The sequence below is a fragment of the Megalopta genalis genome, chromosome 14 (assembly GCF_051020955.1).
Source record: "Megalopta genalis isolate 19385.01 chromosome 14, iyMegGena1_principal, whole genome shotgun sequence".
Lineage (NCBI taxonomy): Eukaryota > Metazoa > Arthropoda > Insecta > Hymenoptera > Halictidae > Megalopta > Megalopta genalis.
This window is the reverse complement of record NC_135026.1, coordinates 9,956,369-9,982,741: the sequence shown is the minus strand read 5'-3', so window position 1 is coordinate 9,982,741 and position 26,373 is coordinate 9,956,369. Positions and strand designations below refer to the sequence as shown.

Genomic DNA, 26,373 nt, shown 5'->3' with positions numbered 1-26,373 from the left:
ATAAACATTAAAATTTAAATAGTATAAACATTGTATTTGTTACCCCAGTATAAACATTAAAATTTAAGTAGTATAAACATTGTATTTGTTATCTCAGTATAAACATTAAAATTTAAGTAGTATAAACATTGTATTTGTTACCCCAGTATAAACATTAAAATTCAAGTAGTATAAACATTGTATTTGTTATCTCTGTATAAACATTAAAAAATCACCACTTTTCATCACGGTAAAGTGACTTACGCCACTTTCAAAATAAACGGCTCAGATATTCCAATAACACACGTTAAAAATTCAGAATAAACGTCCCATCGTTAATTTTATAAGCCAATATAAAACAGCCGTTTTCAGTGCTCCGTAAATCTAGCGAAACGCTCCCCTGTTAATTGAAACATTTTTACCCGAGTCTGCATCCCGTTATTCCCCATTTACCCCAATTCGAACCCGCATGAAACGCGCGAGGATTCTACAGAAACAGTGCCCCTCGGCGACATCCACTGGCCTGCAGGCCCGCGGACAGTCCACGGTTGCCCGTGGACGATCAAGCGAGAGTGTTTCCGCCGCGGCATAAGGGAGCCAATAAGTAGCGAAAAGCTCCAGTCGGACGTACGAACGGCTGTCAGCCGTTTCCGTTTAAAGACCGTCAAACGGGCCAAGGGAAAATTGACGTGGAAGCATATTATCGCGTGCGCGCGTGTGTGCCAGACGGTCCAGACGGAACGGGGATTGAAACGGATGTGAATGAAGGATGCGCTGCGTCGAAAGAGACGGGACGACGCGCTCCGGGGAAGGATCAGCTGACAGAGAGTGGGTCGACGACGACGACGACGACGACGAGGAGGAGGACGACGGACTTGGATAAACGCGTGCGAAAAATTAATCGGCGCGCGGCGCGGCCGGTATCGACGGATAGCAGATTTCTGTGGGGGTCGATGCTCGGCGGGGCTCGCGGAAGGTCACGTGACAGTATTTGTTTCGAATCGTGCGAGACGGTGCCGCGGCACCGTGACAATCGTCGCACTCCTACGTTTCCGTACTTTATGCTCTCGTGCTCGAAATGAGAAAATAACTGCTGGCGTTAATTACGTTTGCATCGTTTGGTCGATGGCTCGCGAGTCGGTGCAACCCATCGTCTCGCAGGATGTCTTAAAACGATAAAGAATCTCTCGAAATGAGAATACGACCGTGGCAGCAGTTTTTCGGGGGCTCTCTCGCGGTGGCTGTGCACGCACGATCAATGCATGAATGGGAGAGTCGCGGGACACAGGCAGGCGAGCGAGGAGCACGCACGCGAAACGCCGGTGTGTGTACGTACGCGTGAGGACACGCACGTACACACAGACGGCCCGCTGACGACGAACGGGAGACGTCGCGAGGCGACGGAAACTGGCGAGAGCAGCATCGCCGCGGTGAGCCGTCCGAAGACGCTCGTTAAAATCATTGACACACAAGGGCTTCCGGTGCACTGCGGGCCGGCGGTGTTCGGTGCGGTGTTTCGCGCCGGTACCACCGCACCGTGGTCTAGGCGCCCCGTCTGTCAACAAGGATCACGGCTGCCCGTCGCGCTGGATCACCGTCTGCGATAATGATCGGTCCACGAGCGATCGCGCACCGCGAGCCGCCGGTTGACAGATCGGAGCGGGCTCTCGGATAGCAGCGTGCCAGCGCGCGCGTTAATCCGCGAGAGTAACGAAAAACGTGCGAACGAGCCTACGAGCACTCACCGACGCCGTATTTCGTTGTTTTCGTGGTCGTCCACATCTCGAGCGGCCCGACGACGGCGCTACATGCCTTGCCAAACGGCCACGAACCACTCTCTCTCTCTCCGTATCACGAAAAATTCGAAAACACAAACATTGGGTGTGTGTTGCCGCACAAGTGCCACCCTTGCGGCTCGCTCTCTTTCTCTCTGTCTGTGCTGCGCGGCGAGCAACGTTGCCGATGGCCACGACGAGCCGCGGACGACTGCCGGCAACGCCGCCGCTTCTGCGCCGGTCACGTGCGGCTCAGGAGCGTACCCGTTCGGGGACCGGGCCCCCTAAAATCGTATTTCTGACAAATAGATATTGTCGTCCGGATTTATGTTATTTTCTTTTCATGGATTTTATGCATTTATGGCGGTCCTTCGATTGATCTCGACGATTGAAAGAATTTGAAAATGTCATTGTATTATTTTGGAATTAATCAAATTATTGGAAAGAGATCTTTTGGAAAAGAATTTTTGTTCGATTTCTAACTCGTACAATTGATGTGGGCAATTTTTATTTCGTATAAGGATCCGCAGTCTAGTTGTTATTTATTGACATTAGTAGAAATGCTATCGATAAGAGTTTAAGTTTCATGGGGTCGTGTTCCGATGGATTTTCTTAGCGAAGCACCTGTGGAAATCGATTATACTTTTTCATGCGTTTTTCGAGTAAATCATAAATTATTTATTCTTTACATGAAACGTGCAATATTCTCCCGTTCCTTTGTTCATTCAAAAAGGTATCACATAGACCTTGAATATGAATAATATTAATTAATGCCGACACGTTCATTATTAAACGGCGTATGGATTTCTGACAAAGTCGAATAGAATATCGTATGTGCTGATAAATTTTATTTTGCATAAAGATACGTGGTTTAATTATAATTTTATCGCTCTTAATGTATTTAATTTAAATATAAATTTCTATTTTAATCAAAATAATCAATTGTGGATTAACGGAAAATAGGGCTTTTATTTGATCAAATGTATTTAAGACAAATACACCAAAACGTTTCGTTCTTTTTCTGAATATCATAATTTCGATACGACAAATTCTTTCATTTAGAGAAGCAAATAAAATTATTAAGTAGTTTACGTCGAGGTTACATTTCCTTAACTCCAAGGTCACCGGTTGCTCGGTACCAGAATTGGTGCAACGTGTCCAATAAAATCGGTCAAGGGAATACGGGTGACGTAACAATAGAAAAAAAAAAGTTATCTTTCCGAGTGAGGAATTATTTCGGTAGCACGATAGACAACGCGCTCGTAAAATACGAGGCATCGTTCTCGGACGCTTATGTAACGATTTACGAATTTATTCATAATAAATACAATAAGACAAGAAACGGAGGTAAATCTAATATATAAAAGGAGCAGTATTTTCGTACATCCTTTCACAGTTTTATTTACAACTTGTTCGTTCATATGTGGATAAACGCGCTAGACGTGGCAGCGCGACGTGACGTTTGGAGCGTAGACTAGATAAAAGGCTACGACGAGTCGAAGTATAGAGCAGCAGCTCTCCGAATAATTGTTTTTACACAAGGCGCTTAGAAATTGATGGGCTTGCCGAAATACGCAGCGAGATGCGCTTCCTTCAGAGCTTCGGCGCATGTCTGGAAAATCAGTGGACGTTAGAAATATTCAGAACAATTGACATTCATAATAGAACTTTGCGCTTGTGCTTACCGGATGTGCGTGACATGTCCTTGCAACGTCCTCTGCGCTTGCTCCGTATTCCATGGCGAGTACAGCTTCGTTAACAAGTTCACCGGCCACCGAACCAATCATGTGAACGCCTAATATTTTATCCGTAGTGCTATCGGCTAATACTTTCACGAAACCATCCGTGTCCAGGTTTGTCTTCGCCCTGGAGTTCGCCATGTGTGGGAATTTGCCGATTTTGTATGCGATGCCCTCCTTTTTCAAGTCCTCCTCCGATTTACCTACCCAACCGACCTCGGGATGCGTGTATATTACACTGGGTACACAATTATAATCGATGTGGACGGCACCTGAATACAGTCGATACGATTAGTATTATTTTGCAAATCATGATCATTGCAGTTTTGCAATTATTACCTCCGGCAATGCCTTCGACAGTGATGACTCCTTCGTCCTCGGCTTTGTGTGCCAACATCGGTCCGTGAATGCAGTCACCGATGGCGAATATCCTACGGTCATTTCGATTAGTTTCAGTGCCGTAAGAAGAACTAATTTTATAGGAGTTCAAGTACTCACGAAGGTACAACTGTTTGGAATCTGCTATTTACAGGGATCCTGCCCTTCTCGTCCCTCTCAATTCCCATATCCTCGAGCCCTAAATTATTGGTATACGGTCTCCTACCAACGCAAACTAAAAGTACGTCGCACGGGATATCCTCCTTTTTGCTGGGGTCCTTTGCATCTTCGACGGAAACTACGACTTCGCTGCCGCTGCGCTTGGCAGCGGTTACTTTGGTACCCAATTTGAAGGCTAAACCTTGTTTTGCGAGAATCTTCTGTAACGAACTGCTGACTTCACCGTCGATACCCGCTCCACCGATGGATGGCATGAATTCCACTGCGGTTACGTGCGAGCCCAACCTACGCGGTGAATGAAAGGATTAAAGATGTAACTTTTCGTGCAGTTAAGAAAATATACCTCTGCCAAACAGATCCTAATTCTAGACCGATGACTCCAGCACCGATTACAATAAGCCTCTTGGGCACCTGTTCTAACGACAAAGCACCAGTGGAAGAGACGACTTGTTTCTCATCGATTTCTACACCAGGGAATGGAGTGACTTCGCTGCCTGTTGCAATGATAATGTTCTTGGTATTGATAGTGCTTGCGACAGAGCCATCCGGATTAAGGGCAGTGACCTGATTTTGACCAGTGATCTTCCCATGACCTTTTACCCATTCGACTTTGTTTTTTTTAAATAAACCGGCAATTCCACCAGTTAAAGCTTTCACTACATTGCGTTTCTGTTCCATCAGCTTCTCGAGATTCAGTTTCACGTTTTCCACTGAAGTAGAAACAGTAATTATTATTGGTAATAACAATAGAATATTATGACGAAACAACAGGAAACCTACCAACAATACCACGATTGTTCAAGTCCCCGCTGTGTGCCATATGATAGTAATGTGAATTGTTTAAAAGAGACTTCGACGGAATACATCCAACATTCAGACAAGTTCCACCAAGCGTTTCACCCTTCTCCACGCAGACTGTTTTCATTCCTAATTGGGCAGCTTTGATCGACGCCACGTAACCACCGGGTCCTCCACCTATTACCACTACATCTGCGTCCAAGGTGCTGGCGTACCTGCGCTGCTGTGCAGCTGTCAAGCCTGGTACAACACGCTTGACGCATACTGGCTGGAGAGCAGAGAAATACAAAGAACGAGCCAATTAATCGAGATAATCTCGAACGCTTCTACTTTCTGTTGTATATACTATGTACAATGAAAGATGAAAATGAAGGTGACATAACCTTTTGATGCGTAATATTAATCGTGCTTTTATGCGTAACAATGAATTTAAGGAGTTGCTTTGAGCTGCTGCAACGTTCGACGACGATCGTAACAAGCTGATAAGATTACGCGAGACGAGATTCACCAGCTGTTTCAGGGTAATACGGAGCAAAATCGTTTGTCCTTCAAAATGTTACGAAATAGACTCCAAAATGAATGGCAAAGAACGGCATGATGATAAATGGGTGAGGGCACTAATCGGTGCACATTATTTTTTAGAACTCACCCTGACAGTAGTGGTCACCAAGTTCCAAAAATTCGCTTGCATCATATTTCTTCTAACGAGCTTTACTTTCCGATATAGAGGGGGTCACGAAAGGGAACGAGTCCACGGCAGTGTTAAAGCCAGCACTACCGGTTATTTCAATATCATCCGACTCGTCCGAGCCTTGATAAACTCGATATATCGTCGGTCACGTAATTTAGAGGTCCGACTGCTCGATGGCGCTAGTAACTCGTTATGCAACGCGAATCTAAGTCCGCATACTTGTTACTCGTTCGTATCGGTAGAGTTAAAAGAAAGGATGTATTTAACCCCTTGACATACCGTCTTCTTCGCAGTTACTGTAATTAGAAATTTTTCGATTGCAATAATTTCTTAGAAGGGAAAGAAAATCGATGCTTATCGTGTGTGTGTGCCTAAATTTACTCGGATGCTTAAATATTGATGACAAGAGATCAGAATTTTATTCCAATTTCAATGGACAGAATAACATCTATACTCAATTAATTATTATCAGAAATTTTCATGACGAGTCGGACTCGTCAAAATACGGCAAGGGGTTAAAAATCATCAAGCAGTCGAGGCAATGTTCCTTTCGTTTAAAAAGTTTCTTTTAACCCATTGAGCCAGATAATTTAATTTTAACAAAATAAAACTAAAATATCTCTGTTTTCATTTAACACATTTATATAAACGCGAACACTATTTCATTTGTGATAGAATAGACTGATAAGATAATGCTAACATTAAATAAAAATTGAAAAATATACGATGAAATTAAGAAAAATATTTTTAATATAATCGATATTATTGTAAAGAAAATTCACAAACTATTTCGATACGTTTTTAATATTTATTATTCATTATAGCTATGAGAACACTATTTTAGATAGCAAAAAAGGCAATGTGTTAATATCATAATAATTTTTCTTAACAGATAGAATAAATTTATACGGTTTTTAAGCATTTAAATGAAGTTCGTGTTTGGCGCAGAATATTTAATGACTAGTTGAAATTAACGACCTTTTGAACCGATCTACGATCATCGTCGATCAAAGTGATTATTTAACCATGATATGGGTTCATAATTATTTACCCATTAGTAATTATTCATATCAGTAATTATTATCATATAGTATTATATCATATAGTAATTATTATATTAATAATTATTATATTATTATAGTATTATATCATATAATAATTATTATAGTAATTATTATTATATTATTATAGTATTATATCATATAGTAATTATTATATTGATTATTATTGTATTATTATAGTATCATATCATATAGTAATTATTATATTAATTATTATTGTATTATTATAGTATTATATCATATAGTAATTATTATATTAATTATTATTATATTATTATAGTATTATATCATATAGTAATTATTTACCCATTAACTGAGCGATCAAATTAAAAGTTTTAACGTAATCGAATCTGATATAATCGCATAGGAAATAAATTCCGAAATCCGGTTCCTAAGATTGCGCGCTTCTGCATTCGCAATGCACGCGCGTTACAGTACAAAGTCTTTTTTATAGTCGCACAATTTAATAGCTTCCACGGTTTACGCTCATCTTTTATTAAAGGAAACTGTTAAGTGGCTTTTTTCGTGCGTTTTTACAATCTGCATTTTTACAAGAAACGTGATTACGTAAAATGTACAAGTAAGACCAGTCGTGTCTAAGCGTGGAACCATAAAGTCCCGCTGAATCTCTTGTCTCCAGCCATAAAATCTCATCTGGAAGCGATGAAAAATGCCGGAAGACGCGACTTTGGAATTGTTTCCTGTCATTACCGGACTGCGAAGATGACGCGTTTGCAGCCTATAAAAAATACCATCGGCGGATAATTACATTTGCCTGCTCGATACGGAAAATTAAATGTCCTTAAAGAGTGAAAGAATCGGCATAAATGTAGGCAGATTTTCATAAAAGCAGTCGATCCAATGATTGATACATGCACGAAGCCTTAGACATTATTTCAAGTATTATTTCAAATAACATGTTATTTCATTCTATAAATTTGTTATTTTATTCTATATTCTATAGTTACTTTTACGCTTTTTTTGTGATTTTTTTTAATATAACATTATTTGAAAATATTATTTCGAATCACATGTTGCTCTAATTCATAATTATTTGAAATAATTATTTGAAGTTAAATTTAATGTTTGGAGCTGGTTTACAGTTTTTTGCTTTAAACAAATTAATTATTACTGTCAACATTATTCCTCTCTTTTGGCCAGCTTGACATAAAGACATCAGACAGCTCTGAACTCAAATTTCTCAATTCAAGAACATTCGAAGATCATTATACATACATATAGCAGTTCTTAGAATTCGCCTAGGACACGAACTACAATGATACGTGGTAAAGTATATGCGATGCCATTAAATAAAAAATCAAGGTTTTTAACCCTTTCAGTGCCATGCGAAAAAGAGGTGCCTATGCGAGAATAACCGGCCGAATTTCACGGTTTTACTAGGGTTTGGGAAAATGCTCATAAAAACCAAACAAGAAGCAATATTTACATGATTCAAAAAGCAGTAAATTAAGGACGAAATAGAGAACAAAACAATGACACTAGATTTTCTATATTCATGGAAAATTATATAAATAACAAAGGTATAAAAGATCATAAAGAAAGTAAAAGTCCAGTGCTCTCTCTTACAAAACGTATTCGCGCATACAAAAAGTCATCTTTTCATCATAATTTTATATAGATCATTTATTACAAAGTATACACTTTGCATTTCTGATATATTTTGTAACAAGATAAATAATATTACATAACAAACATGAAAAAATAACTCGAAGGTACATGGTAAGCGCCGGACGGATTATCTCTTCCGATTTGTCATAAATATATTTATGATAAAATTTTGCATAATACTTCATTATAATAACATAAATATTTATATTTATATTTATATATTGTAAATGTGTAAAATTTTGTTATTATATAAAGCGCTATAATTCTCTAATATTCTAATATTCTATGTAGAATATTAGAGATAATTATATATAATATATATTATATATAATAATTATATTATATATAATTCTAATATTCTCGCCAGTGCAGCAAGAGCCGATATATCGGCCTCCGGCACTAAAAGGGTTAAAAGAAAACTCAAGATTTTTCTCAGATCAACACGAGTGCTCGAGAAAATGCGAGGAAGCACGGAGAGCAATAATAAAAATGTCCGCCATCTCGCGGACATACGAACGAATATCTGTCGTCGAGTAGTTCGCGATCGATCGATGCACGAGCATTTTAACAGTGGTCGATACGAGGGACTTCTGTTGTAACGTACCATTCGAAACCAACCTAACCCTGGCAGTTTCAAATAAATCTTTGATCCGAGGTAATTTATGCTCGAAATTAATGCGGCAAACATCGGAGGCACGAGGGGGAAATAGTAAAAAGCATGATGGAGGTCAGGAGAAGGGGTTGAAAAATGGGAAGAAAGGAGAGAGAGGGCGAGAGAGAGAGGGAGAGAGAGAGAGGGAGAGAGAGGGCGAGAGAGAGAGGGAGAGAGAGAGAGAGAGAGAGAGAGAGAGAGAAAAGTAGGGTACATTAGGGGTCGAGGAAAAAGGGCAACAGATGTCCTTCCGTATGACGCATGAGTCGTTTCGTTTGGCCCTTGGCGAGATAGTACCGTTCGCGTCTCTCTACCTCGCGGAAGTGTCGTGCGTTGTGAAACGAGGCCTGGTTCTCTCCTTAGGAGGCACACTTGTTCCAAACCGGTTAGTATATATCGGCCCTGTCGACCGAACTGATCACGGCCTCGATGGCCGCAGATGCCCCGAAACTCCACGGAACGTCCTCTCCGACGGTTTATCTTTCGAGCTCGCGTCCATGACCACGTTTCTCATGCAGGACCAAGTTTGTAATCTCGTTATCGATAGCGCGTTGTCATTGGCCGAATTTGAATCGACGAGTGCCAGCTCGTTACCCAAGTACACTCGTCGCGGAAAGTACGTCGACGTCGTGTAATACGACTTGTTCGACGTAATATTCGTACGTAAGAGCGATTCAATATTCGGATTGGAGGAAAATGATTTTTTGGACCAGTCAGTAATTTCAGTTATGTTTCAACAAACGACGTAAATATAAACACTGGAGGAGTGTGGTTATTGCGACCATCTGGATAGAAATATTTTAGATGATAACAAATCGATGCTGAAGGATGCGAACTTTGGAACAAACGGATAGCGATATTAACAAATTTACAAAAAAATAAAGCTTGGTGATGTCGTAACAATGTTTTACATGTAGAGTTCGGATTCATCTTACCTTCTGCTGGTACCGATAACGCATTTATTTTGTACAAATACGATTCCATTTAATCTTGTAACATATGTTTTGTAATAAAAGAACCTTCGAAACCGTTTTCGTTATTTATCTTCGTGCTAAGGCAAAAGTAACTATTATGGAACGCTTTTCAGGGGCTGTTATCATCGATTTGATCACAATTGATTTTATCACTGATGTTTTCCGCCGACTTTGAAATATTTATTCAATATGAATGAAAAAGAATACGAGTAAACTAGTAGAGTGCGTGTATGTACCCTAAATCGGGACAATGAGAAAATTGAAGTACACAACATGGAAGAAGCGAAACTTGTGTAAACATATTTTTACGGCTGTTTGTTACATAATAGTATTCGTATGAACGAATTTATAAAGAGCAACATCTAAAAATATGGGTAGAATTTTCAAGTCCATTTTTTTATATGCTCTATCTATTTTCTATTGTATTGTTTGTATTGCTGATTTTGTATTTTTGTTGTTGCTTACCTTGTGTTATTTCAAAAGTCGCTGTGAACTGACTTTCCGCGGCGAGTGTACCAACCGGAAGCCTCTTAACATTCTCGTCAAGATTTTCAATAATTCCGAAGTGCCAACGGTGCTCTCGGCAGCGAGATTGTTTCGCAGCACCTATTGAAGAAAATTCCACGTAACTCGCGTATGGATCTTCATGCAAATATCTGCGGATCTCCGAGAACAAGGACACGGGTGTAGCAACCGAAATGAATAGCAATTTATGGAAATGAGAACCGGCATAAAGTAGTCTGCAATAAACCGAGGAGTTGCCTTCGAGTTTCGTAGGTTCTAATACAACAGTAGATGCTCCCCGATATCCCGTAGACTGATATTTAAAATTTCGCCCACCAACGAATGATGATGTTCTGCGTGGTTTCGAAGGTCGCCGAGAGCCAGCGTAATCGCCGCGAGGGAAACATGAGTTCGTTGGACGGCCGTTGAGGGCGAGAACAGAGGAAAATGTGCGAGATCGCGAAGGGACAGCGCAGAACGTTCCGGGACCAGGACCCGCCACGAATATTTGACAGAGCCACAGCAAACAACGGTTTGAAGGAGGAGCTCGGCTTTTCGAAATCGACGCCGAGTTCGCCGACGATTCTGCAACGTGCCTCGAGCTTCGAGAAGTGCTCCAGCGAGCCGGAGATCCTCGAGAAGGACCGGCAGACAGGGAAAAAGGTGAAAGGAGATCCGCTCGGCCGGGAAAGTGCGTCGTCGTTCGATCCCGTTCGAGATGACACCGCCAAGGGACCCGGCAAGCGACACGACCTTCGCACCGCCGTGAACTTCTTGAACGAGCTAGCCGACAAAGTGCCTTCGTCCGGTCGCCATGATCACGAGGTGAGTTCGCACGGTCGATTCGAATTTCCCGCGGCACTGTTCCGGACCATTTTGAGGTTATACGCGATTTTTGTCGCAATTCTAGAGGATCGTCGAATGGTTTATAATTTATTGCTTATTGTTCTAGAGTTCGATCTTTGAATTTGGAGGCGACTTTTGGTTTTTAGTTATCTGTGAACACAAGTTTATAGCTTTGGGAAATATCATTTTGATCATCTGCGAAGCTTATCGATGCTATTTAAAGGGATGATGTGTTTTCATTTAGAACATATACTGTGACCTTTATGTAACCTACGGCAATATCTTGGTGTTTCGAGAAATTTGATATTTATTAGAAAACTAATTTTCTATTCGAAACAACTAATAATTTGTGTTTTATCTAAATGTGATTAATAGACTGCGGACCTTTGTGTTCAATAAAAATTGATTTTTATTAATTTCAAGAAGTTGGAACTACGTAGACATTTTTAAGACATATTCCTTGTCTTAATCGTTTTAATACATACGGCAATATCTTGGTGTTTTGAGAAATTCGATCTTTATTAGAAAACTAATTTTCTATTCGAAACAACTAATAATTTGTGTTTTATCTAAATGTGATTAATAGACTGCGGACCTTTGTGCTCAATAAAAATTGATTTTTATTAATTTCAAGAAGTTGGAACTACGTAGACATTTTTAAGACATATTCCTTGTCTTAATCGTTTTAATACATATGGTAATATCTTGCTGTTTCGAGAAATTCGATCTTTATTAGAAAACTAATTTTCTATTCGAAACAACTAATAATTTGTGTTTTACCTAAATGTGATTAATAGACTGCGGACCTTTGTGCTCAATAAAAATTAATTCTTATTAATTTCAAGAAGTTGGTACTACGTAGACATTTTTAAGACATTTATAAAACTAATTTTCTATTCGAAACAACTAATAATTTGTGTTTTACTTAAATGTGATTAATAGACTGCGGACCTTTGTGTTCAATAAAAATTAATTTTTATTAATTTCAAGAAGTTGGAACTACGTAGACATTTTTAAGACATTTAGAAAACTAATTTTCTATTCGAAACAACTAATAATTTGTGTTTTACCTAAATGTGATTAATAGACTGCGGACCTCTGTGCTCAATAAAAATTAATTTTTATTAATTTCAAAAAGTTGGAACTACTGACACATATTCCTTGTTTTAATTATTTTAATGTGTTGACGGTAATACAGAAGTATTCTTAAATTTCTTCGATGTTTCCACCAGTTCCTATTACACGAATGCATAAAATCCGCGGTTCACTAGCGATTAGGAAATCCGTATTGCTTCCAAATCGAAATCTCTTGGACCGAAATCGTCGTATCCTCATCTCCGCTGCCGGAAATCCAGAAGATGACAGAACTTCGAGGATTCGTAGAAAGTTTCGCAACGCGTTTCCCGCGATGGACTAATCAAATTTCGGGAAATGAAATGCGTCCAAAAATGGTACTCAAGATGGGGGCGAGTTGCATCGATTCGGAGCGGTTTCGGGGGCAGCAACCTTGGACGGGGAAAGGGGAGTTTCATTTCAAGTACACACACACTCGCCAGGCGCTTCTGGAAAATTGCAACCGTTGCCGGATTAAAGAGATTTCTCGCGGCAGCGTACCATAAATCAGTGAAAGAGAGAGTCATTCACGGCTTCGAACGCAAGTCCGCGACGATTTACTTTGTCGTGGTCTCCGCGGCGAAGTATGATTAAAAATCGCTCGGCCGACGTCGTCCTTGATGCTGGACGACTGCTTTTACTTCTGCGGGCCGTTGAACGATCGCGTCGGATTAAATCGCGGCGCGTTACGATGCACTTTTACGAGGACCTTTCGCGATAATCATTTATCGAAAGTGTTCGCCTGTTTCTCTCGGTTGACCTTACGATCGAAGAGGACGAGCCGTATCTCTTCGGGCACGCTGTCACTCTTCTTCGTTATTTACGCGACGTCGCCGTATTTAATTCCGCTTGTAGCAAAAGGGTGTTTCGTTTTGATATCTATGTCCACTTCGATGATGTCAACAGCGTTTTATGTACTATTTCATGTAGGCAATTAACGCTGGGTTTACGGAACAATAAAAGTAACTATTTCGTATTATTTTGTAAAGGTGACAGTAATATGTTTATTACTTGTACATAGACATTTTTATTGTAATATTTGTCTGAAGTAACAAATTTAACTTTTACATTTTTAGTCATACTTAAACGAAAACTTAATAAAAATCATAGAATACAGGGATAGAGAATGCTTGTAAACAGGCAAGAAAATATTTAATTTTCAGTAACATCCGTCTTAAATTTATAATTGCTGCACTAGCGAATAGCTGGAATTCTTCCGATTAAAATGAGTCCAAACACGATGGAAATCGGACCACGTTTATCGAAGAACTATATACCGGGTGAACAAAATAACTTGATTTTGAATTAATAAAATAATTATTGAATTAATAAATAATTTGATTTTTTAGTTCAAATGAGCGAATGTTATGCTAAACAGAAATTTTTCTCAAGGTCATACCTTACGCGATATGTTTTTTTTTAAATATTAGTACATATATGTTTTTACTATAATGTGGTCAAGATCTATCCAATGACCCATAATTAGTCACCAAAAAGTATTTTGCTCTGACATTCTTTCAAAATATCAATAATAGATAAAATAATCAAAGCGTTCAAGTTATTTTGTTCGCCCAGTATATAGCTCTTCGATAAACGTGGTCCGATTTCCATTGTGTTTGGACTCATTTTAATCAGAAAAATCTCAGCTGTCCATTGATGCTACAATTTTCTTTATTGCACGTTTATTTGTTGCTGATCACGTTTCCTTTAAATGTCGAATGTGGACTCTCTCTCTTTGCTCGACATACTACGTTTATCTCGCTTCTGCTCGTTACGTTTGTTCCCTTATTTTGTCGAGCTATGCTCGCTCGAGTCGCTTCTCGGAAGGAAAAGATGACCCGTACACGTTTATGTTTGCACACGGTGGCTCTCCAATCCGCATAAATTTAACCGTGCGCCACTATATACCCCATCATCCGTAACACATTAATATTTATTTATTTAATTAACGCACCATATTATCGATACTGCCGCAGCAGGCTGACAGCATCCAAAGCGAAAAGGAAAATCTCCGTCGTGAAACGTTCGTCGATGGCAGCGGTGAACTATAGTACTCGGCCGCTTCCGTTCCCGAGATTCTCGGTAGCCCGTTATTTGCCGTGAAATCCGACGTGATTGTGTCGACCGCAGGGCCCTAAGATGAATTAGGTTCGGACCTGGAAGAGATGCGGGCCTCGGGCCCGTTGCAGGTTCTTTTCCATCGAATGCCTTCCTTTGTGCGGAATTCGATTTAAGTTGCATTCACACCGAGCCTTCACCCTCGGCCTGAAGGATTCTCCCTCATTTCCTCCCGTTGACTGGCGATCAAGTATTACGTTCTCGATTATCGTCCTGTCCGCTTCTAGGAACATTCAATCTTCTGTTAGACTCTCTATTTATCCCTTCTTTGCATTTTTCGATTTACTGGGATTTCAATTTTCTTTGCAACATTGCGCCGAGGGCGGATCTTTTCGATTCCTTTCGAGAAACTATTAACTTTTATGCTAGTTGTTTCTTGTGTAAACATTTTAACTTTCGTTATATTTTTAGCAATATCTAAACGAAGACTTAACAAAATATCATATTCGTATATTTCTGTATTAGAAATAATAAAAAATAGAAATCTGTTATTGCTATATTAGAAATAAAAATAGAAATCTATTATTTTTGTATTGGAAATAACAATAGAGATCTATTATTGCTATATTAGAAATAAAAATAGAAATCTATTATTTTTTTATTGGAAATAACAATAGAGATCTATTATTGCTATATTAAAAATAAAAATAGAAATTTATTATTTTGTATTGGAAATAACAATATAGATCTGTTATTGCTATATTAGAAATAAAAATAGAAATCTATTATTTTTGTATTAGAAATAAAAATAGAAATCTATTATTTTTGTATTGGAAATAACAATAGAGATCTATTATTTCTATATTACAAATATTATAACAAAAAATAGAAATCTATTATTTTTTTATTGGAAATAAAAATAGAAATCTATTATTTTTGTATTGGAAATAACAATAGAGATCTATTATTTCTATATTACAAATATTATAACAAAAAATAGAAATCTATTATTGCTATATTAGAAATAAAAATAGAAATCTATTATTTTTATGTGAGAATTTGAACGAGTTAACTGTGCCCTCAAAAAGACGAAAATTTCATTACAGTGTGTCGGTTACTGAGTTCATAACAATCTAAACTTTAAGACGGATTTTAAGAAAATGTTTAGATGTGTTGAACATTGTACTTATTTCGTATGAAAGTTTAAACAATTTCGAAGATCGGCACGTAAATTTCAAGTGCTACCTGCAACTTTGAAAATCACGCGAATTTTAAGAAATATGTATATGTGCCCGCAATACCAGAGCGCTCGGTGAAGCAGTGAAATTTTAAACAATTTTTCGTACTTATATAAACAACATCAACATATCATTCGAATGTATTAAGAAGTGCGCAACGAAGTTATTAATCATTTTTAAACCTCGGACGGCAATTCAATGGGCACAGTAATTGGCACACTTACCCTGTTGGAAAAGAAAAATTCAACGAATCACAATCACATTACGATCATCGACAAGCTTTCCTATACATCAACGTTTCTCGTCTAAGAAGTTCAGAGATCGGAAAAAAAATCGTACCCTAATTAATCACAATCGTACTATAATTATCAGCAGGCTTTCCAACGTCGTCGTGCTGCAGATCGTTTCTCGTCTAAGAAAGTCTGTTGCCTCCGAGGACCGTGCTGGCGAACAGTATTTCATCTTCTGAGGCCATTAAGTCTTCCGAGAGACGGTAAAACGATGTGTAACCGCGCGCATAAAATTAGCCAATGACGTTGCGTAGACAATTGGGACGATTGTCGAGTACGGGCCGCCATGTTTACGGCAGGCTGCGAGAGCTCCGTCCATCCCGAGCGGACTGCAAATAGCTGTGTACAATGCGAGCATGTGCGGAAGTACGTAAAGATCTTCAGGGAAATTAGCTGCGAATACACGCTTGCATCAGAGGCGCGCGGGGCCATTGACCTGCTACGTTAAAATATTGACGAGGAACCTGCTATTTCGGGTACCGGGTAACTACCGACTACCGCCGACTACAGCCGCGAAAGACCACTTGATAAATATTTAATCGTCGTTCCGCCGATTACCAACCGACGAGCGAAATTTTAATCGTCTCGTGAATCGACTGGCGTTGGCGGACTCCTTCGACATAGTCCTGATGGTCAATGGCCATCCACCGAATCTGCGATTTTACACCTGTGACCAGATTCGACCGTCGATTACCGATACTCTGACGATACCTAATTGATAATTAACAATATATCGATACGCTATTGATACTTATTACTTAGATATCGATACTTAACAGTATATCGATATCTTATCGTCTCTTAAGGGCATATCGATATTCAATTGATACTTAACAGGATATCGATATCTTATCGTCTCTTAAGGGCATATCGATATTCAATTGATACTAAACAGTATATCGATATCTTATCGTCTCTTAAGGGTATATCGATATTCAATCGATACTTAACTGTATAGCGATATCTTATCGATACTTAACAATACTTACGATATTTTATTTATAATGTCGATATTTTATCGATAATGACAATATTTATGTAGGACGATATATCTTACCGACAATTATGATACTTAACGATATCTTATCATATCGACACGTATATCGATATCTTATCTACAATAATGATGATATATCGGCTCACAATACTGAAAGCATAGTGTAGCATAGTTCCAATTACTGTGCTTTTCTTTGCTGAAGCAGTCATAAAATACTCTAATTTATATTCACTGCACTAATAGTATATTTCAATTTTTCAGAGATTTCTGTTTTTAAAAGTATTTTTTTGCGTGAGGAAAATCAATAATTTAATAATGTTTTTAATCACATAAAGTAAGATGTTTTTGACGCTCATTGTGTGTCCTTTCGGAGCCTTTCTGTGCTTCTTTTAATAACTCATAACACTGTGCTTCTTTTAATAATGTTTCCGATTTGTTTTTCTTTTCTCATGATATTGTTCTGAACGAGAGTAAGGTTAGGTTTGATTGCGCGGTCTAATACAAGAGGGCATTGAAGTCTGGACATGTTCTAACATTTGATCCTACTTTCGGATTTATTTAAAAAATGTAAAAATATTTATGGTCAGCGTTTTTTTTTCAATCGTTGTTAGTACTAATTGAAGTCCTCTCGCTACACAGGGTGTCCCATTTAAGTTGAGATTGTAAAAAATCTCGTAGACGCGTGATTTAAAAAAAAAGTGACACACGTACTTTAGTATTTCGAGTGTTTCAATGCGTGGGCGTTTTCAAGGTTATCTCAAGGTCACCTTGTTTCTTTTATCATAAACCTATATTTTTTCTTTCGGAATCATATTCTATGTAAAAAAAATGCAATACTTTTGTTTGAAACATTTTTTTGTAAGTTCAATATTTTTGAAGATACTCGGCTGATATTTCACGTTTGTGTCAAGGATAACATTGTTTTTCTATCAAAATGACAACGTTCCTTTCTTCTGGAAAGTATTATATTTCGTCTAAGAACTTTAACTTACAACAAAATGTTTCAGACAAAAGTATTGCATTTTTTTACGTAGAATACGATTCCGAAAGAAAAAATGTAGGTTTATCGTCGAAAAAGCAAGGTGACCTTGAAATAGTAGTGCCATTTGAGTTCCTACTCGAAATAAGAAAAGACACGTGTCATTTCGTTTGTTCCTTTTTTACATCATGTGTCCCCACGAGATTAGTTGCAATTTCAACTTAAATGGGACATCCTGTATAATACACGTTTTTGCACGACGTAAATCACATTAATAATTTTGACAAGACATACTACTTAAACTCGTGAATTTTGATACATAAAAAATGTAATATCTCTCTCTAAATCTTATATGTTGACAGAAAGGCAGACATAAAAAAATATAAATAATCAAATTATCTGTTAAACTTTGTTCTTTGTACACATTTTTAATCCGATGACACAAAATTTGGGGGATCTATCCCAGTGTTTCTTTGCAGTCCCGTTTAGTCACTAATTTAGCTGATCGTTCACAAATCCTACTACCTTCTACGCGAGATATTACGGGTGACGATACAATTAAGAGGGACATGGGAATCTTAGAAACGTTCACCCTACTTAGCCCAGGCCCGTATTGTTCATTAAGCTTAATTAGGCACAATGACCAAGGTTTAAAAACATTTTATAGGTCTACGAAAGAATTTTATTGATATTACTAATACTTCTGGTAATATTATGTAACTGAATGAAACGATCATTATGTTATCGTATAAGTTATCATATAATAAGGACAAATCTTAAAACGAGATTAGGAGAACAAAATTGTAAATCATTCATTGACCAGGAACTTGTAATAATAATAATATTAATAAATAATAATAAATAACAATAATAATAATAGCAATAATAAATAATAATAACAACAATAACAGTAGCAATAATAAATAATAATAATGATATATCGAGATCTTATTGATACCTGAGAATGCTTATCGATACTTAACAGTATATTGATTTCTTATCGAAACTTGACGATATATCAATATCTTGTCAATACTTGCAATCCGGACATGGCGGGTTCCTCAGATCATTTGAAGCAGCTTCTTCCTTTACAAAAATTTTCTCCGAGGCACCGTTAACGAGTTATCAACGAAAAACTGTGACCAATAAGAATCGAGTACAGCTAACGCGAGGCGGCCCAGCCAACCAGCGCGCGAAGCCCAGTTCCGCTCATTGGCTCGGTCGCCTCGCGCCAGCCGAGCTCGCCTCTCATTGATCACTGTTTTTCGTTAATAACTCGTCAACGGTGCCTCGGAGAAAATTTTTGTAAAAGAAAAAGTTGCTTCAAATGACCTGAAGAACCCGCCACTTTCGGATTGCGAGACATTTTTGGGACACCCTGTATAATTGTACATTCAACTCATTGCTCTAAACTGATTAGAAGAAAGGATTGTTCTATTATTTGAATACCTGTTTTATTGTAAAAAAATCAAGCCGTCAGCATTACATTCACCATGAGCTTATTACTGATTATTGAATGTACGTGATACTGCGGTGATGCGATTTGTTGAACGTAACCTATAAAGTAAATTAAATGCAAGGGTTACTTTGAAATGCTGTAACTTTGCGAAAAAAACATCGCAGCCACGTTTCTTTCTTCTTAAATTAAAGGGAAAAGAACAAACTTCTCCGAAGAAAATTTTGCGAAGTCCGTGTATTTCGTTAAACTTGACGATTTTCAATATTACAAACATGGCTTTGTATGTACAATAGTATAAGGGTGCATCAAACTTAAAATCCAAAAACATCTTAAAATAGAGGTTTCAAGCTTTAATTTAAAAGAAAAGTCTTAATTAAAAAAAAAATCTTATGATGATTTTTCGCGGAGTTATCGTCAGTTCAACTTGGCTAATTTCTATCGAAAAGTCTACACTTACAATCTCTTCGAGCAGTGTACATAAAATCTAAATTCGCAGTAACGTGCACGATAATTGGTACATGACTATTTCTCAGTCGCAGTGATTCGTACAAAATTTCGTTTATTCGATTTTCAGTATTTTTCTTATCTTGAGTGACGTTCTCAGAGTTCGCTCGTTTTGCCTCAAATTTCAAATTGCATTGTTCTTTACAATGGGCAATCCAAGAATTCGCAGTGGGGAAAGCGACGCGACGAAAGCTTGTCACCGCGGTAATAGACACTTTTACCCCAGTTTACTGTGTCGCTGGTAGCGCACGGGGGATAAATAAAAACAATCCGGCCCGGTGTCGGCAACAGCGTTCGTTCTTGCGGTTTAACGAGCCGCGAGGGAAGCTGCAGAAATCATCGGCAGACGTCTCGTAAAATCGCCGAGGAATCGACGGACCGGTGCGCAGCGTTACGATCTCGACGGTTTTCGGGCTGGTCCCTCGAAATTCGTGCACCCCGAACGAGTTCGGCCGTGCGCGCGGCTCGGCTCGACTCGCCGTTCGGTGTGAAAGCAGCCTATTAAGGTCGGGCCTAGGTTGGCGTGTTGCTCCGTGCAGCTTGCCTGGCAGCTTCAGTTCGATGTTTACGCTCGTGCTTTCAACATTTTTCGCCGTGGCCGTGCTCTCCGGAACCTCAGCTTCCACGTTGTTCCCCCGAAACTGCCCGTTGTCTTCGTCCCTCGCGGCCCCGGGGGCCATCTTTCGCTCTGTGAACACCTCTGTGCCTCCTCCGTTCCGTCGGTGAGTGAGTAAACATGATTATTTTTCTATCCGAGGATCGCGCCTCGGCGACGATCGATATGCGCGGCTGTGATCTCTCGCCGAATTTCCGGGATTTATGGTGCCGTCCTTTTCGTTGCTGGCGAATCGCTTTGAATATTTAGAGAGATATCAAGAGAGATTATGTCAATAAGATTACCGAGGTATTATGTATAGAGTCGAATGAAAATATTCGATATTAATTGCACGGGACTCGAGTGAAATAAATAATAAAGCTCGATTTTAATTCCGAAGAGTACAAGTTAGAGGGAAATATTCGATGTTCATTGCAAGTATCGTGATTCAAATACAATGGTTCTTTACGGATTGCTATGGGCGTGAGTCAAATAAAATTGTTATTCAATTTTATAAATAAATAAAAAATATAATATGAATAAATATAATATAATAAATAAAGAATAATATTTATTATTATTTTAAAGAGTGCGAATCAAATAAAGATGGTCTGCATTAATTGCAACGGACATGACTCGAATAAAATTGTTATTCATCAATTTTAAAGAATATCAATCAAATAAAAATGTTCTTATTGCAAGGGGTGTGAATCAAATAAAATTGCATCAATATGCAAGAAGCGTGAGTCAAATAAAATTGTTATTCATTAATTTTAAAGAGTATCAATCAAATAAAAGTGTTCTGTATTGCAAGAGGTGTGAATCAAATAAAATTGCATCAATATGCAAGAAGCGTGAGTCAAATAAAATTGTTATTTATTAATTTTAAAGAGTATCAATCAAATAAAAATGTTCTGCATTGCAAGAGGTGTGAATCGAATAAAATTGCATCAATATGCAAGAAGCGTGAGTCAAATAAAATTGTTATTTATTAATTTTAAAGAGTATCAATCAAATAAAAATGTTGTGCATTGCAAGAGGTGTGAATCAAATAAAATTGCATCAATATGCAAGAAGGGTGAGTCAAATAAAATTGTTACTTATTAATTTTAAATAGTATCAAACAAATAAAAATGTTCTGTATTGCAAGGAGTGTGAATCAAATAAAATTACATCAATATGCAAGAAGCGTGAGTCAAATAAAATTGTTATTCATTAATTTTAAATAGTATCAATCAAATAAAAATGTTCTGCATTGCAAGAGGTGTGAATCGAATAAAATTGCATCAATATGCAAGAAACGTGAGTCAAATAAAATTATTATTTATTAATTTTAGAGCATATGAGCCAAATAAAAATATTTTAAGTCAACTAAATTAATTAACTCTATTAATTCTAAAGAGTAATGAGTTATATAAAATTGTTCTACATAAACTGTAATAAAAATTAGTAAAATAAATCATCTATTCTGTGCCGGTTCTGAAGTGTTCGGGCCAAATAAAAATGTTCCGCATCCGTAGCAAGGAGCAGGTGGAAAAAGTTCCGCATTAATTTCAACATGGCGATCGGTACAAAGTTTCCGTTACTGACAACGATTTTACGAGTTATAAATTGTTTTATCAAGATTATTATAAATAACCGGAATCAAATTTTCATCGACAATAATAAACTGTTTATCGATAACGAAAACAATTTTCTGGTTAATTGCGATCGTTGTTTGTAACAAAAAAATGGAGATCTCGGTAATTGTTTACATTCGTGATTCCACGCCGATTTTGTTGGCTTTCAAATATGTTGTCATATGAACGTCATTTTGAATAACTTGCTTATAAGACTGCGGATTTGATGCATTTGTGACAGAAATGAGTAGATCAAATTTAAAACAGTGAACAAATTTAAAGAATTTAAAGAGAAGCGAATAATTTTAATTTAAGAAGCGAAATAAATGTCTGTTATGCTGCTGCATCTTCTAGTTAGTGGAGACAATTTTTATTTTGCTATAATTCGCGATAAGATGTATGCTATATTTTGTTATTTTTTGAAACGTAGGAGATTTTATTAACACAGAGTTCTATAATAATTAATTTATTATAATTTATATTAACTCAGAACTGTGACCTAAACCAAACATAGATCTAATTTAAATTTTGATATGTATAACCTAACTTAAACTTAACCTACATTTACCTTAAACGTTATAACAACCTAACCTCTTAATCTTAAACGTTATTTCTTCTTCTAATAATTCTAAAAAGTTGAAAATAATGTAACAATGTTGTTCAATTCTTCTGATATGTTCACTGTTCGACATTTCACTGATCCATTTTTCTCATAAATGCATGAAATCCGCAGTTTAGTTACAAGTTTAAGTTAGATCTGATTATTTGTGAATAAATTCACGAAGCAACATTCTTTTGTTGTTAAATAGAAAAGTCAGATGCACTGAACGTTAATGGCCACTGCTGAAAGTTGACTAATCACTGGTTCTGATAGATATCGCTTGCAAATTGCAACGCAGAGGCCAGTATACTAACCTGTATACGCATATACAGAATATAATATATATATATGATTTTATAGCAGCATGCACATTGCAATGAAAAATAGATGTTATATATATATATATATATATATATATATATATATATATATATATATATATATAACATCTATACAGGGTGTCCCACAATTATTTTAACAGCCGAAAATGAGGGGTAGCTGAGGTCATTTGAAGTAACTTTTTCCTTTGCGAAAATGCAATCCGCGGCTTTGTTTACGAGTTATTAACGAAAAACACTGGCCAATGAGAGGTGACGGTGCGAGAGAGAGAGTACGCGAGAGAGTACGCAGCACGAGGCTTTGACAGATGGTCGGGACGGACTCGAGCCACGTTCGAAGTATTGAACAAATCACGAAGCGAGAACTTTCCGGATTTTTTTTTTACTACGTGACAGTGATATTTTGAAGAAAAACGCTGTTCACCTTTACTTTAGAACGTCTGAAGAATATTCACTAATTTTTCGGACTCGAAATAATATGTAGTTTAACCATGACAGTCGTTTTAATTTTCTGGTGTGCATGACACCTTGTGTGTACCATATGAAATTTTTATGCAAGGTGTATAGTGAAGATTAACGAATGATTTGCAAAGCTGATTTAATAATAAATAAGGGACGTAAAGGATTTGTTTATTAGAGAGATATGAAAAATATTATCAGTAAGAAACTCACCCATTTAGTTGAGGATGCATTTGCTGGCTGAAATTCATGATGTCGAAGGGCACTGACCTTGTACAACGTACAGCTGATCTTTCACTGCACTGTCACTAAACACTGATCACTTAATTAATCACTGATAATCCGAATCACTTGTGGATATTTAAGAAAGATCACTGGGACTCGTTCGCGGATAATCGTTTATTCGACGCGTTCGTTCGGAAGTCGACGTTTCACTGCCAAAAAATCGAGGCCTCGACCGTGGGCCCTTGTCGTTCGTCTTTCGGCCGTCCGAGGAAATAACACCCGATACTATTTTCTTCGAAGCGCAGGGTACCGCCAAATGAAATAAACAAGATATGCCGAGACGTAAACTGTGTCCGACCCGCTGTCACCCTGCGCTCTTAGAACGTAATTAATGGCCGTGCGAAGAAAATGGTATCGAGTGTCATTTCCTCGGACGGCCGAACGAAGAACAACAAGGACCCACAGTCAAGGCCTGAATTTTTCGGCAGTGAAACGTCGACTTCCGAACGAACGCGTCGAATAAACGATTATCCGCGAACGAGTCTCAGTGATCTTTCTTAAATATCCACAAGTGATTCGGATTATCAGTGATTAAATAACTGATCAGTGTTTGGTGACAGTGCAGTGTAAGTGAACTTCGCAAATAACCATACCAGAGGTTCCACCGACAGTATCCCTCGAATGTTGCGGTCATCGACCTGGGATCAGCTGTTCGTTGTACGAGGTCAGTACGTACGAGTCAGCAAATGCATCCTCAACTAAATGGGTGAGTTTCTTATCGATAATATTTTTCATATTTCTCTAAAAAACAAATCCTTTACGTACCTTAACGCGATTATTTATTATTAAATCAGCTTTGCGAATCATTCGTTGAATTCTGTTCGTACACGGAATTATTTAAATTAAAATATCATTTACGAACTTTGTTAATCTTCACTGTACACCTTGCATAAAAATTTCATATGGTACACACAAGGTTCATGCACACCAGAAAATTAAAACGACTGTCACGGTTAAACTACATATTATTTCGAGTCCGAAAAATTAGTGAATATTCTTCAGACGTTCTAAAGTAAAGGTGAACAGCGTTTTTCTTAAAAATATCACTGTTATGTAGTTAAAAAAATCCGGAAAGTTCTCGCTTCGTGACTTGTTCAATACTTCGAACGCGGCTCGAGTCCGTTCCGACCTTCTGTCAAAGCCTCGTGCTGCGGACTCTCTCGCGGACCCTCTCTCTCGCACCGTCACCTCTCATTGGCCAGTGTTTTTCGTTAATAACTCGTAAACAAAGCCGCGGATTGCATTTTCGCAAAGGAAAAAGTTACTTCAAATGACCTCAGCTACCCCTCATTTTCGGCTGTTAAAATAATTGTGGGACACCCTGTATATATATAATATACGCAGAAATCATTGCAATGCAATGTGCATGCTGCTAGTAATCCCAATAGATGTTTCACAGCGTAATAAAAAAAAACAGAACAGTTTTGTGTGAATGTTCTCTCGTAAAAAGAAACTGTTCCGAAAATCATGTGATTAAAAGATTTTGGTAACTGTTTACTAGGAGGAGTTGAAGTAAACGGTCACCAAAATCTTTTAATCACGTGATTTTCGGAACAGTTTCTTGTTACGTTTCGCGATTAATAGCAGTATTAATGCGTTTTGTGATGAGTCCAATGAACTGAAACTTTCAACGATTTTTCACACATCTCCGATGATCTGGTAACAAAGTTACTAACAAAAGTTCATCAATATTCAATTTTCTACAAATTCAAGTATACCAAATTTCAGAAACAATATCTTTGTTATAAATAATTGCGATCATTTGTTTAATAACGCTAAATTAAACTAATTAAATTGTTTAATAACGCTAAAATAATTTCAGATACGATAAACGGGTTTCAAGCCCACCGTACCCGAAACGGAACCAACTCGAACGTAGGGTTGACAATCACTGACCAGAAGTGACCAGTATATGTCTGCAACATGTGTTCGGTGCAGCGCGCAGTTGTCTGGCAATTCGTTTTCCGTGACTTAAATTATTTTCGCGTTGTTTCATAATTTCAGGTTATAGTATGGAGAAAATACCGTTGAATGTCTACTTCGAAAAATCCGTATATAATTAAAAGTTGCAAGGAAATGCACTTAAAATTTATGCGTCTCTGTTTAACGATCTAAGCTTCCATATAAAACAAGTCCCACATTAAACATTTCCAAACACTCGTTTATAAGCCTTGTTAAAGTTTAAATTCTTAAAAACCTAACATTCTTCCTACATAACATGCTTACATACACAAAAGTATATCAAGAATTTGCATTTTATAAATGGTTGTTAATATTCTGAATTTCGAAGTTCCAACGAATTGTCCGGAAAACAAAAAATTCTGTTCGAACATGAAAGTTGAAAAAAATTGAATTTTGACCACGAATTATCGTCTCTCGGACCACCGCTGATCACCATTGATACGGATTTCTCGAGCACAGAGAGCGACCTTTGTCGAAATTCCGCGATAATCTCGTATTCGCCGCACAGAAAAGAAAGTCTTATAATCTTCAGGCCTCTCGTCGTGGTCGCGAGTCTTCGGTCTCGGGGCCCGAATCGTACACTTTTCAAGCGAGTATTCCTACGGGGCTCACTTTCTTCTTGCTCTTCGCATCACCTTAAACCTGTTCCCGCCGCGGCGAACACTTCAGA

General features: G+C 37.8%; 3 protein-coding genes across 8 annotated transcripts in view; 1 reads left to right on the top strand and 2 right to left on the bottom strand.

Moving 5' to 3' along the window:
• Positions 1-1,955, bottom strand: part of spg (dedicator of cytokinesis spg) — a 169,757-nt gene extending 167,802 nt beyond the window's left edge. For all 6 annotated transcript variants that reach the window (XM_076526262.1, XM_033479578.2, XM_076526264.1 and 3 more), the window contains exon 1: positions 1,725-1,955. In XM_076526262.1, the coding sequence (XP_076382377.1) occupies positions 1,725-1,761 (37 nt within the window). In that variant the 5' untranslated portion in view covers positions 1,762-1,955. The remainder of the gene's footprint in view (positions 1-1,724) is intronic.
• A 1,174-nt stretch (positions 1,956-3,129) lies between these two features.
• LOC117225797 (dihydrolipoyl dehydrogenase, mitochondrial) lies at positions 3,130-5,663 on the bottom strand. The gene is made up of 7 exons (XM_033479575.2): positions 5,499-5,663; positions 4,832-5,117; positions 4,395-4,761; positions 3,992-4,336; positions 3,833-3,924; positions 3,440-3,765; positions 3,130-3,366 (listed from the first exon to the last, which is right to left on the bottom strand). The coding sequence occupies exons 1-7, from the start codon at positions 5,541-5,543 to the stop codon at positions 3,301-3,303; spliced, it is 1,527 nt and encodes a 508-aa protein (XP_033335466.1). The 5' UTR covers positions 5,544-5,663; the 3' UTR covers positions 3,130-3,300.
• Positions 5,664-9,139: 3,476 nt separating this feature from the next.
• Positions 9,140-26,373, top strand: part of LOC117225758 (uncharacterized) — a 109,427-nt gene continuing 92,193 nt past the window's right edge. The window contains exons 1-2 of the mRNA XM_033479508.2: positions 9,140-9,267; positions 10,730-11,185. Coding sequence (XP_033335399.2) covers positions 10,808-11,185 — 378 coding nt within the window. The 5' untranslated portion in view covers positions 9,140-9,267; positions 10,730-10,807. The remainder of the gene's footprint in view (positions 9,268-10,729; positions 11,186-26,373) is intronic.

Excerpts from the sequence above, each read along its gene's own strand:
- LOC117225797 (XM_033479575.2), bottom strand. The coding sequence starts at position 5,543 with ATGATGCAAGCGAATTTTTGGAACTTGGTGACCACTACTGTCAGG. Across the intron at positions 4,337-4,394 it reads TTAGGATCTGTTTGGCAGAG|GTTGGGCTCGCACGTAACCG; the intron begins GTATATTTTCTT and ends TTCACCGCGTAG. Across the intron at positions 3,367-3,439 it reads GGACATGTCACGCACATCCG|ACATGCGCCGAAGCTCTGAA; the intron begins GTAAGCACAAGC and ends CTGATTTTCCAG.